At 42.9% G+C, this 13,559-nt stretch overlaps 1 protein-coding gene across 1 annotated transcript in view; it reads left to right on the top strand.

Annotated features, from left to right (window-relative positions):
- SH3BGRL (SH3 domain binding glutamate rich protein like) overlaps positions 1-12,755 on the top strand; it is a 30,267-nt gene extending 17,512 nt beyond the window's left edge. Inside the window, exons 2-4 of the mRNA XM_003208371.4 lie at positions 2,973-3,158; positions 6,111-6,191; positions 9,961-12,755. Coding sequence (XP_003208419.1) covers positions 2,973-3,158; positions 6,111-6,191; positions 9,961-9,993 — 300 coding nt within the window. The 3' untranslated portion in view covers positions 9,994-12,755. The remainder of the gene's footprint in view (positions 1-2,972; positions 3,159-6,110; positions 6,192-9,960) is intronic.
- Positions 12,756-13,559: the final 804 nt, after the last annotated feature.

Genomic DNA, 13,559 nt, shown 5'->3' with positions numbered 1-13,559 from the left:
TGCGGGACCTGCGGAAAGAAAGTTCCAGCAATCCTGGTCACTTTTATGTCAGATTCTTCCATTTTCCTTCTGCAGGCATTGTGATGGCTTTTATCAAAGAATTTATATGGGCAGCTTCTTAGCATCTTAGCCCAGTGCTGTCAAAAGTCTGCTGATCTGACAAATTGTCTTAAATGAAATCACTTCCTTGAAAGTGAACTAAAATAACGTGAACATGTTTTTACTATATTTGGAAGTGTTTGTCAAAATAACCAAATAGCCTTGAATCACGAATCGATACGTGCCTTGGTCAGCCGTGGTGAGAGTGAGTGCTGGACACCAGCTTGGTATCTGAGCTGAGAAGCTGGGAGGAAATGGAGTTTGGCTTGAAGTGCAGCAGTAATGCTGCAGGTTCCTTAAAGACTTAAACCAGCTTTGTTCTCTGTCTCCTTGTCTCCTTTCTGCTTATTATTATTTGGTTACATCTTTTGTGTGTGTGTGCACATAAGAGTGAGCAAAAAATGGGAAGAAAAAAAATATTTTGATTTTTGCAGCATTTTGTGGGAACTGTTGCCCATTTTGGAGTTAAAGTTCCATTTTTGATGAGCTGCCATTTTTTGGACAGCATCACCCACCTCCACTCCCAGCAGCTTGACGTGGTTTCTGTGTTACTGACAGCATCTACTGCTGCAAACTGGACCCTAGAACAAAATCACTCACTTCTGGTGAGCATCCTGAGGAGGGACAGTACTTGATCACATTCCTAAGCTGCTCATTTTCATGATATATTTCTATGCATGTTCTGTGTTGAAAGGCTGATAATTCATGGCTGGCTTGTAACTGCTGAAGAAGGTGCCTTTGCTCCCACAGCTCCGCGCTCCTTCCCAAACTTGGGCAGCAGGAACCATCTCCAGGCTTCTGTCCTCAGCGCTGTCTGTGCCCATCTGAGTAAGACAAAGCACCCCGAAGCGGCAGCAGGCGCCTGCTGCTCTATTTCAGGAGCTTCCCTCCCAGTGATTCTCCAGTGCCTGAGTTTAATAGTGGTTTTCTAAATAAAATCACAGTAAATAACGCATTCTGGCAGCCGTGGATGCTGTGTTTCTGGAGCATTCAATGCTCTGTGTTCCCCCTGTCGAGGAGTCAGGAGGGGAATGTCCTGTGAATCTTCTAACTCATTTCCTCAGCCAAAAGAAGAGGGTTTCCATGTGCGTCAGCACTAGTTCATTCTTTTCAGGGCATTCCCACTGCTGTGGAAGGAGAATTGTCTCCTTTGCCCATAGATGGGCAGTGACCAAAATGCTGCCCTTGCCTCCCGCACAGTGCTTTTAGCACAGCCATCTCCACTAGCTGCTCTCAGACCAGCAAGGAGGGTCACCTGCTGCAGTAGTCTTCTGAGCCCTGAGCTCGAGCCCTGCTGTGCTACCTGTGACTGGAAACAGCCCCAAGCCTGCCAGAGCCACACAAAGCTGGGGGGATGAGCAGAGGTGGATAGTTCACAAGTTAAGGAACTGAGAGTAATGAGAGTTGGCTTGAACTATAATTCACAACTGGTGGGAAATGGTTAATTGAAATGTAATTAGGGAGAAAAACCCCTCCATTTATTCCCAGGTCAGCATGTGGCCTGAGTACTGGCAGAGCAGTTTACAATTACAAAGACCTTTCCCATATTCTAGTCCTGTGAAGAGTTTATGGAGGAAGTGCTGGCTCTTTTTTCTTTGACCTTTGTAACATGATGAAGGAAAACTTTCCCTGATGGCTCCCTCCCGCTATGACCCTTGTTATTGAAGGCAAATGAGGAAATCTCTTACCAGTAAATCTGAGTGTGCTGAGAAATGTTCTTATGTATTGGCTGTAACATGAATGACCTCCTTGGAGCAGTATTAACTTGTCCATTTTATTTATTTTTAGCCATGATGAAGATTTGCTAATGCACAGCTATGGTGCTTGAGGGTTTGCACTCACATTAGGTACACTGACCCTTCTGGGAGGAGCCGTGTGGGCTCTCGTAGGATGGATCATCACTCTGCATAGGAAGGGGTGCTGGATGCCAGGCAGTGCCACCACACATTGTCTTTGGGGTTGCAGGGTTCTGTTCCTGAATGCTGCTCCCTCCCTACAGCCATCTCCCACATGCAGGACGCAGAGCGGCTGGTGGCCAGAGCTGGTAGAGGCACAGCACCAGCGTGGGGTGCTGCCCAGGGGCCTCGCTAGGATGATGCTCTGTTTGCAGTGAAGGGAGCAATGTGAAGGGAACAGATTTCCCATTAATCCTCATTTTTTCATTGTTTGCCAGGATGTGCATGGTTATAATTTCCTTTTTGGTGGTAAAGTCATGCAGAGGAAGAGCACAGCAGAACATCTCTGCATCAGGAAGTTAATAATTCAAGCATGACAGTAATAAAAACCACTTTTCCTGTAAATAGCCAGCGTAGTCTTTGTTGCAGAAATTCTGCTTTTTGCTGAAGTTCTGCTGCATCCATGTGGGATCTCTGTTAATGAGGATGGGATGAGATCTCTGTCTGGAAGTCCATATGTGGGTTAGGGGTAAGGAGGGTGCAGGCTGCACCTTGCATATCCCACCAGCAAACTTCACTGCTCCTGTACTGCGGTGTTTCGTGAGTTAGTTGCCAGGCTCAGCCAACACAGCTGCTGTACAGGGACTGCTTGCACCTTTGGTTTGGTGGAAACTTAACATTGGCAGCACTTGGCATTGGCAGTGCGTGTAGAGGCAGCCTTTGTACTCCAGCCTGTTTGGTCATACAGGAACCAAGCTGAGGGATTCCTTGTAAAGAAACCCGTTCTGTGAATTTTGCTGATGGTGAGAAATGATGAAAAGAAAACTTTTTTTTTGCTAAGAATTTTTGTACAGTTTTCATTTTCAGTTGGTTTTGTACTCCCTTGTTCTTGTATCAAACCCAGGAACTGCATAGTCGGCAGCAGAAATCACTTGACTGATTTTATTTTTCTCTTCCTCCCTTCCTTCTTTGTGACAGATTAAAAAGCAACAACAAGATGTTCTAGGCTTCCTGGAAGCCAACAAAATAGAATTTGAGGAAAAGGATATTGCTGCCAACGAGGAGAATCGGAAGTGGATGCGGGAGAACGTCCCTGAAGACAGGCGGCCAGCCAGTGGGAACCCGCTGCCACCCCGGCTCTTCAACGACAGCCGCTACCTCGGGGTAAGGGACAGCCTCTGGTCCCCTCCTTGTGCTCACCGCCGTGCTCTTGCCCTGCTGTTGTCATCAGCAATGCTTAATTCTCACCAAGCTAACACTTGGCAGAAGTCTGGTAGCGATACATCGACCTGTAGCAAGTTCAGAGAGCTGTCCACGTGGGTTTTGCATGTAGATTTCAGATAGCTCCAGTCTGTTCCTCTCCGAAAGACTTCAGGGGTGATGCAGCCCATGTCAGTACACGAGATCTGTGATCCGTGGGATGAGTTTTTATGTGTTTGCAAAATGAATGCAGCTGCAGTCCACTCATTCCAATGCCTTGAAAAGATTAAAAATCGCACTGAGAATAGAATACCTCCTTGTAATTATTTTAATGCTTGATCAAAAGTATGCTGCCCTGCAGCACTTCTACACAGCAGGCCATGCTTGAATGATTATTAGATTAACTGTGAATTTTATTTTTAAAACCTAATATCTTCTGAAAAGAGCTCACAGTATGGATTGCTTTCAGCTGTGTGTTCACTTCTAAGTCATTTTGCTGCCTGGTCCTGAGTTGGAACATCTGTCATTCACATCTGCCAGTGTTGAACCTTTGAGAGACAATCCTGTGGCCACTGGAAGAAATGGTCCCACAGTGCACCACCATTTTTTCTTGCTTGTAGTAAAAGCAGAACTTGAAACATCCAGTGAGTTAACGTACCACCTGGCTTTCAAAATTTTACTGACTAGTTTTGACATGAAAAGAGTTTGGTTTAGAATGACAGATGTAATGGTTGACAGTTGTCTGCAACCAAAAGCTGAGAAGGGACGAGTCACAAAGAGCTGAAAATCTCAATTATCTATATTTAAAAAAAAAATTCTGTACCAGTAGGAAGTCCAGTTGCAACAGAATCACATTTCTCCTTTGGTATGCAGAGCTTTAGATAGCAGCTGACCGTGCAGTTGTCCTTGTTGCCAAATTCCTGCTGCATTGCTGCAGGTATGCAGTAGAGCAGGGCTGTACTATGCAGTTGGATGGGACAAGAAAAGTGTGCACAGCTAAATCTGGATGTTTGTGTATAGGAGGTGCTTCTCATGTATCCCCAGCTGCAACCCATGAGAGTTTTTGCAGTAATTTTGGGGAAAGAGGTGTATGTGCTTCAGGCCTATGTGTTTATTTCATTCCTAAAATTTTGGCTGATGTCACTTTGAACTTTTGAAGTTCAGTGAATTTGTGTAGCTGGGTTCAAGTAACTAGTTTAGTTCTCAGAAAGGCAGAAGTTAATTCTGTACACACACCTTTTTGTCTTTATCTGATTCTCCTCAAGCATGAACTTCTCTGTTTCATCAGATGCAGTATGACTGGAAGCAGTATGAGCACGCTGAGTTTTACTGGCCCACGTGTGGCAGGGAGGCTGCAATTGTAGGTGCTGTGTGTCACCAGGCTGGCCTGCTCCTTAGGCACAGGCATTCCTTTCCTAGTGGATGCTCCAAAGCAGCCTGCTGAACTATGCACAGGCAAGATAAACAGCTGCTTTGTTATCAAGCAGCCCCAGCACAGCAAGTGCTGTCAGCAGAAGGGCCTCAAGAGGATTTAACATACTCATACACATTTTTATCAAACTAGCACCTGAGTGCTGTGTGTACAAATCAAGCAGTAACTTGACATTCCTGATCTCTAGGCTTTTCAGACCCTCTGTTCCCTGTAGTTCCTCTATTCCAGCTGCAACAGCCTCTGTTGAGAAGCACCCCAGCTCTGAGCACACTGCAGGTCCTACAGCATTTGCTGTTTCTCAGGCTTTGACCAGGCAGGCGTGTAGAGCCCCTTGCCCTTAATGGCAGCTCTCTGCCTGACTTCAGCCCATGACTGAGCCTGCTCTGAGCTGCTGCCTCTCTGTGGAGCTCTCTGCCAGGACTCCTGCAGCAAAACATTCCCCAGTAAAGCTCGAGAGAGTCAGTACTGTTTTTTCTGTTAAAAAGGGAGGAAAGGCAAGGCATAGGTCAGACGTGCTGCATTTGGAAATCAGGGAAGTGTGTGGTAACTCGGACAGCAGTGAGCTTGCACAAACATTCTGGTGTTCCTTTGGCTGGTGTTTGGCAACGGCTCTTGGCTGAGCCACAGTGTGGGGTTTTTGCTTGCTATTTCCTCACCTAGCAGACAACTAAGCTGTGTTGTTTGTAATCCACACAGAACTGTATTCTATCTCAAATATGAAAAAAGGCAAAGAAGGAAGCATGGGTACTTTTTTATTGCTTCATTTTAACTTTAATTTTCTTAGGAAGTGGCTGTGTGCATATTCAGAGCAACTGCAATGCACTTCTTAATACAGTGCCAAACAGTACAGGGCCGAGACGTGCACTTTTTTACTAGACTCATGCACTAACAGGGCTTATGCTGAAGTAACATCTGTCTGCATGCAAGTAGGTTGGTTTTACATTAGTCTCACCTGAGTTCATTTGTTTGTGTAGGCTAATCACTAAAGGCAAAATGTGGGGAGAAAAGGTGAAGTCTTAATTTACAGGTTTAACTTAATTTACAGGTTTAAATTTAACTTTTGACAGGTATGAGAGTTAATGTCCATAGTTGCCCACTTGTCATTACTGATGAGTAATTAGTAGTTGCAGCTATGAGTATCAGTGCTTCTGATGCCAACAAAGAGTGGACTCAGCCTGGTCCTACAGGAGACAGACCTGTGACAGCAGCTATGGAGGTTGTCCCTTTGGGAAAGGCTGAAGCACCTTGCAGCAGCATCTGTTACTACAGATCCCAAAATTCCCAGTCTGTCACTTTTCAGACAGTACAAACCCTGCAGTATCAGTGCCAGTGATAAAAGTAGGAGATGACACACTGGGGTCTGCATTAGGCTGTAGGAAGTAATTTGCTCAGTGTGGGTTGGGTAACACCCCAAAATGAGCTCTGATTATTTCTGAAAAGTAATAATTACTTTGTTTTGTTTTCCCCTCAATCCCATCATGAAGGATTATGAAGCTTTCTTCGAAGCTCGAGAGAACAATGCAGTATATGCATTTTTAGGCTTGACTGCGCCACCTGGTTCAAAGGTAGGTGTGTACATTTACCACAACCTATATTTTATACCTTGTTCTTTTCGGCTCACGGCAGGATATTTTGCATGTTCTGAGAGTGTCACAGTGAATCTGCATACTGGACTGATATTCATTGTGTCCACAGACTGGCTTTCAGACTTTAACATCACAGCAACACACTGTCGTTATGTGCTGCTTTATTTGGAGAGTGCTGTGTTCCCTGGAGGAATCTTCCTTCCCCTCCTTTTACCAGAAAATCTGTGTTCAGTACTGATGTCTTTTTGGTATCCTCAGTGTGGAGCCACCCTGCTTTTTTCCAACTTAATGGAAAAGCTTTTGTTGGTTAAAAACAACAACAACAACAACAACAAAAGCTTGGTAGAGCTCTTCACCAGTATAATTGTCTCTTACAGTGGGACTTTTTTCCAAATTGCACACTCTGGGGAAAAAGTGAAAGATCAGCTAATATTTGCACTGAGGAATGCACATGCAATCTGGATGAAAAGACACTGCCACACACACACACACACAAAGAATTATTTCAATTCAATGTAAAATAAATAAATAAATACTTAAATAATGTAGTTTTAATGTACTTAAATCACAAAGTTTTGTTTTGATCTAGGAAATACAATGAAACCAGAATCACTGTTTTTGAAATAATGTGCTCTTATTTCAGAACAGTTTTATCTCCAGCTTGTAATCTGAAGCCTTGTTTTCCTTGCCAATTACAAACTGGATTGCTGCTTTGCCGATTCAATGGGCTGGAATTCTCCTTTTGATTTAGATAGGGTAGGACAAGCCTGCTTTTTACGTTTCACTGGAGGACAGCAGGATCCTCCAGGTCACTTCCAGCTTTCTTGTTCCAAGGGATAAACACGCCTTTCCTTTCAACTTTATTCATGTAAGAGTTGAAGGTCACACTGTGTGCAATCACTCAGAGACCTAATTTTAAAAGAGGATGATGATCAGTTAGTATTAAGCATTAGAACTTGCAGGTCAGACTGACACAGTTTTGGGCACCAAACTAATTTCTAGGGTTAATTCCACTAATGAGCAGTGTAGTGAGGAAAAGCTCTGCCTTGTATGGAGTTTCAGAGAGCAAACCCTGTGATACGTGCCCCAGCATGGTGCATTGCTGGCTTCAGAAGGCCAGCTTGCACAGTGCAATGGATGTTTAGATCCTGTTTATTTCTCAGGACATCTGCACAATGTTGCACAAAAGAGTGAGCAGGATAGAACCAAGGAGAAAGAAGGTGTGCAGGAAAGCCTGTGCATTTCCTCTTACCTGTGAGGTCTGGGAAATGCAGCTGGTGCCATAACAAATCAGGTCACCTGTCTCCACAGCAGTTACAGATGCTGCTGCTTACCTAACCTTCTAGATTGTTGTTTTGGCAGAAACAGTCTGTGTGTGGCTGTTAGTTGCTCAGATTTGTCCTGGGGGGAAAAGATGAGTTTTAAACAAGAGGAACATTAATGCAGTTGTACACTGCTGGATTCTCATATTATTTGCTACAGCTTGCAATATAAGCTAATGAAGATAACCTTTGTATAAGTGACTTTGTACCCCGTGCTTCTTGCTCTGACTTTTGGTATCCATCTTGAAATTACATTATGTCAAATCAAGCTGATTGCCTGTGCCATGGAGAAGGAACTGATTTGTTGATGCTGCAGTTGGTATTTACAGGATGGCTGTAATACTGTAATTAATGACCTTGTGTTGCTAGATAAAGTGAAAGGAGTCTGGGATCAACCTGTGTACCAGCAAGAGAAGGCCTTGGCAGCAAACCTCCATTACATGTCATTAAGAAAGATTTGGAAAGAAGTTTGAATACAAAGTTCCAACATTAATGCTAAACAAAATTAAGAGAAGCTCAGAAGTGAGCATAGGAGATGCAAGTAACTGTTTGCTGAGCCCTGGTGGTTTGTTCCTGGAGAGGAGAGAAATACCTGGAGTCTCCTCCAGCTTAGCACTGCCTAAAAAGAAAAAGGCCAGGTGTCACTTCTGTACTGCCAGCAACTGCCTAATGGAGTTGTTAGAAAGCCAAGAGATCCATCTCCTCTTGTTTCCATTCAAAGAGCTGCATGTCTTCCAGACAATTTACACCGTTCTTTTTTTTCCTCCAGGTTTTGTTGTCCTTTCTAATCTTCCCTGTTTTTTCACCTGCTTTTTGTGCTGCAAACTGATGGGCTGCCCTTCCACGAGTGCCATGGCTCGCTAACATCCCGGCTCCGCTCTGTTCCGTGGTGTTTGTGCAGGGAGCAGAGCAGGGCAGCAGAGCTGGCATACAGTGTGGGGCCATTCCCACGGCCTCAGGCAGGCAGCAGCATACTGGGATGTGTGTGGCAGTGTGCCAGCAGAGCCAACACAACCCGTGTGTGATAATGGAGATAAGTGTGGGACTGCTGTCCTGCAGGCTGGGGTCACTGCCCACGTCCCCTCTCTGATGAGTCTTGCAGGCTTCTCAGAAAGTCCTTTTGTAGTCCTTCCTCCTTTTATTTATTTACTTGTTTAGCATACTGTCTCATTTTTACATGATACTGTTGAGTCTGTTATCTTCTGGTATTTCTGTGCAGTCACCAAAGCAAACAACTCCATTACATAAAAGTTATGTTTAGCAGATTTCCTTTAAAATGAACCACACTCCACCCTGAATCGAGAACACGATGACTCTGTTCATCGTTCTGTAGGCCATGTTGCTGCTAGCAGATAATTAAATTAATCTTCACTCAGAAGTATGCAGGCAGAAACTACTTGCAGGAAAAAAATCCTTCTGCGTTTTTTCTATAATATCATTCTCTCACTTCTGTGGTGACTTTACAAAAAAACAAAAGAATGAAAAATGTAGGCTATCGTTTTTTAATGATCGTCCTGGCATGTACTAATACATGTTAGAGATGAACTGGTATGCCTGCTGAACTGCTTCGGCTGCTCCTTGATCATCTTCCCAGGTAACAGTGATATTACAAGCACCGGTGGCCTCAAGTTGCACTGGGGAGGTTCAGGTTGGATATTAGGAAAAATTTCTTCTCTGAAAGAGTGGTGAGGCACTGGAATGGGCTGCCCAGGGAGGTGGGGGTGTCACCATCCCTGGAGGTATTCAAGACACATGTGGATGTGGCACAGAGTGCCAGCAGTCCTGCTGCCAGGATAAGGCCCAGTGCCAGCCCTGGGATGGAGCTCACCTGCAGGTCTCCTTCTTTGACTTCTCAGGCTGCTCTGGAAGGCAAACACTAAATGGTGGCTTTTGGTTGTTTGGTAGTGTTTAATTAGAAAAGTAGATTATGTCTCTCCCAAGGCTTTTTGTTTCCCCCTCTTTTTTCCCCCTTTATCCAGTGTAAAGTTTTTAATGAATATATTATATGTATTAATATATATTATATTGTCATTTATCTGTAGTTTTTCAAATAGTCGTTGATCTCAAAGTAGTTCTTGTGTCCTAACAATAAACAAGAGACAGCTCATTATATCTGTTCTTATTCTGTTTTAAACATACATGGTCGATCTTGCTTTGTGCATGTATAGCAGAAAGCTGAGGAATGGGAGCAATCAGGACATTTTTTTATGAGTCCTGCTTGTGATGGGTCAGAATTGGAGGTGAAGCCAGTGACTTATTGTAACTGTAGGCAGAAGAGATCTTTTGAGTTGGGTTCAATGCTGTTCACTTCTTAATCATGTACAACTGCGTTTTTTAATGACATATGCTGCTGCCTAACATAGGTATATGTACACTGTTATCTTTCATAATGTACTAATACATATATTTCTGTTCTGCTGTTTCAGGAAGCTGAAGCACTGGCAAAGCAACAAGCGTGAACTTCAACTGCCTTAATGTTCTGTAAAGGGAATTTCCACAGCTTTTTATAAAATAGTAAAACTGTCTCTGCTTCAAGAAATATAGATGTGATTTCTAACATTTGATTGGTGCTTGCAGCATTCACCATACATAACACGAATTTGAACACAGGATGAAAATGTGAACATAAAGGTAGAAAGCATGGATGTACTATTACAAAGTTATAAGCATAGGAAACAAAAACAATTGGACATGAATGGCTTTCACATAGTTTAAATTGTCTTGGCAATCTGTCCATTTTGTGTAAACTTCAAGAAGCTATTTTAATACAGATGTGGTTATACCTAGGAATCCAACTATTTTAAATATAGAAAAAAAAAAAGACAACAGTATCTAAAACCTTGTCAGATACTAGCTTTACTGCCTGTGTTGCCTCAAAAACATTACAGAAATACACAATTTTTCAGTGTCTTTAAATTCTGGTTTCAGATGAAATTGTAGGTGGTGGTGTGTATTATAACCATTGTAGTATAATCATTGTAGTTGAAAGTTATGTTCTTTTGTAGGATGGATATTTAAGATTTGTAACACACTGTACAGATGGCAAAAAAAAAAAAGTCATGTATTTCTCATTTAAGTGATTTGTGAGGGCTCTTTTGACAAAGAAAAAGAGATGTGGGCACTGGACAGCCTTTTCGTTGGCAAGTTCATCACACAGCTACCTAAGCATGACTTGGTTACACGTTTATGTGCAAGATTCAGTGCACCTCAAAGAAATACATGCTGATTCCCAGGCAATGTTGCAATTAAGCCAAAATGGCCAGAAGTGGCATTTCCTTACCTGTGTAAGGGTGAACGCCTTTAATGTATTTCTCTACAAAAATACTGGTTCACACTGCTTATAGTGTTAGGCATCTTAATGCATGTTCAAGTAGTCATTAGATTCATATAGTATTTTTTCAAATGAGTAAAGTTAAATGTTGGAATAGCAAGAATTATTGCAATTATCCAAGATTTTTTTAAGATTTAAAAGCTTATTTCCATTGCTATTGCCATATCATTAAGCTATTACAGGAATTGTGAACCCATTAAAGTGTCTTGTATTGGTGAATTTACCACGTGCAATATTAACCTGTCTGTTCTCCCAGTGCTCATGAGATAGCCTGAATTTCTTGGCCATGTTCTGCAAAAATGCAGATAATTACAAGTGCCCTGAAGGATAAGAAACAGGTTTAAAAAATGTGTGAGTAATTTAAAATGCATTATGCACCACATAATGTACTTATCCCCTCAAAGCATCAAAATACAGAAAGGCAATTAGTCCTTGCTATAGTCAGAGGATCATTCTAATAGCTCTGCATACACATATTTTGATTTTCTTTGCTTTATGAAGAAACAGGTGGTACAGCTCTGCAAAAGACTGCAGTGTATCATCGCGATGCGGTTATTTCCCATTTATGCTTTCAAATGTATGCAGTGCTTTTCAGAGACTTGACAAAATGGTTTACAGTTCATAGTTTTAAAGTCTCCAATTAGGAACAGGATAGAAGTAAAAACTCCGGCTTACAAAGACGGTTTAAAGTGCAGTAATTAAATACTTCCCTCACTGACGTCTCTTTGGGGCTTTTGTTCATTCACTGAAACCAATGATTTTGTCAACATCTGTTAAAACAGAAATGCAGCTACTTGCTGTGTTTGGAGAGCAGCTCTGCTGCTGCAGAGTTCACGTTGAAACTTCTAGGGATGTCAGAGGGAGCAGCATCTAGCATGGAGCCAAGTTAGGTACAGTTACATTTATTTCACCTTTCATCTTTTCTGATTTGGGAGCCAGCAAGTTGGCTTAAAGCTTGTGCTTGAAAATGCAAGCACACAGTCAAAGTACACACGGATAGATTCATGTTGCCTTACCTTCAAAATTTACACACACATTTGTGCTTTTTTTATTAACAAGCTTTATCAGTAATTACTGAATTTCTGTGAAATTTATTTTTAAGATCTTTTGAGTGTGGAAGTACTGTTTTAAGTTTAGTGTCTTTGTTCACTGTACTTTCATCTTCCAAAATGGAGGTGATCTTTCTTTCTTCATATTTGTGTAATCTTTTTCTATGTCTAAACTGAAGGCCAAGTTTTTGAGAAAGTATTTAAGAAAACTAAGTGAAGTCTTGTGAAGAAAGTGGAATTTGACACGCAAGTCAGTATCCCCATTCCGATTTCCTGTGTTTCCTGTGTAAGGAAAGTAAGTTTTGTGAATTACTGTCATTATTTTGAAGAAGCTGTAATTGAGAGTGACTGCCGAATTCTGTCAGTTCTGCGACCCAGAACATTCTGAAATGAGGTCAATCTCTGTTCTGATGGTCAAGACAATTACCAGGTTAAGAAAGCGAACTCACTTTTCTTGTCTGGTCCCCCATCCTTGCCATATGGTAGCATTCAAAGTGTATCAGCATTCCTAAGAAAGCTCTGTTGAGACAGACTGAATTACTTCTTTGTCCGGGGAACAAGGCAGCAGCACAAACTGAAAAATACCTAAAATATCTTTGTTGTGGGACTGTGTGTGACAATGTTGATGCAGACATCTTGTTTGAATTTGGCAGTGCTAGGGACGTGTTGCCTCTGTGCTATTTTTCTAGTTCACCTGAGTTAGCGATGGGCACAAGAACCGAATTTGTTCGTTTCTCATTTTCTGTTTTACTAAGTAGATGGCAGGCAATGAGGACTTAACCTGTATTACTAACCATTCCTGTATCATTCCAATAAAACCATTTTAGAATGCTTTCTCACACTAGTGACTTTTTTGCATGCTTTATTTATGGTTCGAAGTGAACCTGTAAGGTTGAAGAAGCGGAGTTTTCAAATGAAAATGCAAGATTTTGAAGTGCAGCACCTAAACAAGACAGTCACACATCCCTTGCTGCTGCATGGTAAATCTGCTGGACCTCTCACCTTTTGCAGCTAATGGGTTTTAATTACTTGGGATACACCTACATGAAACGAAATCCTTGGAGGCGCAGGGAGAGCACGGAATACACTTGTGATTAACTGCTTTCCCACTCTTTGCCTTAGGCAGTTCCAAATTGAAAGCAGGCCGGGCTGATCAACTTCACCCCGTGCCTGCAAAGCTTGCCAAACATCCTCACTGCTTTTTTGAGGATGTGTAATTAATTAGCTTTGTGCCGGTTGCAAGGGGTTCTTCCGAGTGCTGGCATGACGCTGCGCTTTGGTTCTAGGAGAAAACCAGCGCCGGTACACACAGTTACACTTCTGTCGGGGAAACAAACCCTGTGTGCACACAATGTTTCCCCAACTGGCCGTCTCAGGTTACAACGGTGTGCGCTGCAATCAGCGCAGTTCCTACCAATTAACGTGGGATTTTACCCGTTTCTCGCTATTCTCGATCTGCATCTCATGAAAGACGCTGTGGTCTGTCGATACCATTCGGTACCGCGAGCTGCACGTACGAGCCTGACTCGCAGTCCCAATTTCACGCCGTGCTCCCCGCGCCGGCGGCGCGCCGCACACAGCGGAATGGCGGCGCCGGCGGCAGCGCCGCCCCGCTCCACCCAGCGGTCGCCTCATGTCGTTGCCA

The sequence above is a fragment of the Meleagris gallopavo genome, chromosome 9 (assembly GCF_000146605.3).
Source record: "Meleagris gallopavo isolate NT-WF06-2002-E0010 breed Aviagen turkey brand Nicholas breeding stock chromosome 9, Turkey_5.1, whole genome shotgun sequence".
NCBI lineage: Eukaryota > Metazoa > Chordata > Aves > Galliformes > Phasianidae > Meleagris > Meleagris gallopavo.
Note: the sequence above shows the minus strand (reverse complement) of the source record. Positions and strands in the feature narration are given on the sequence as shown.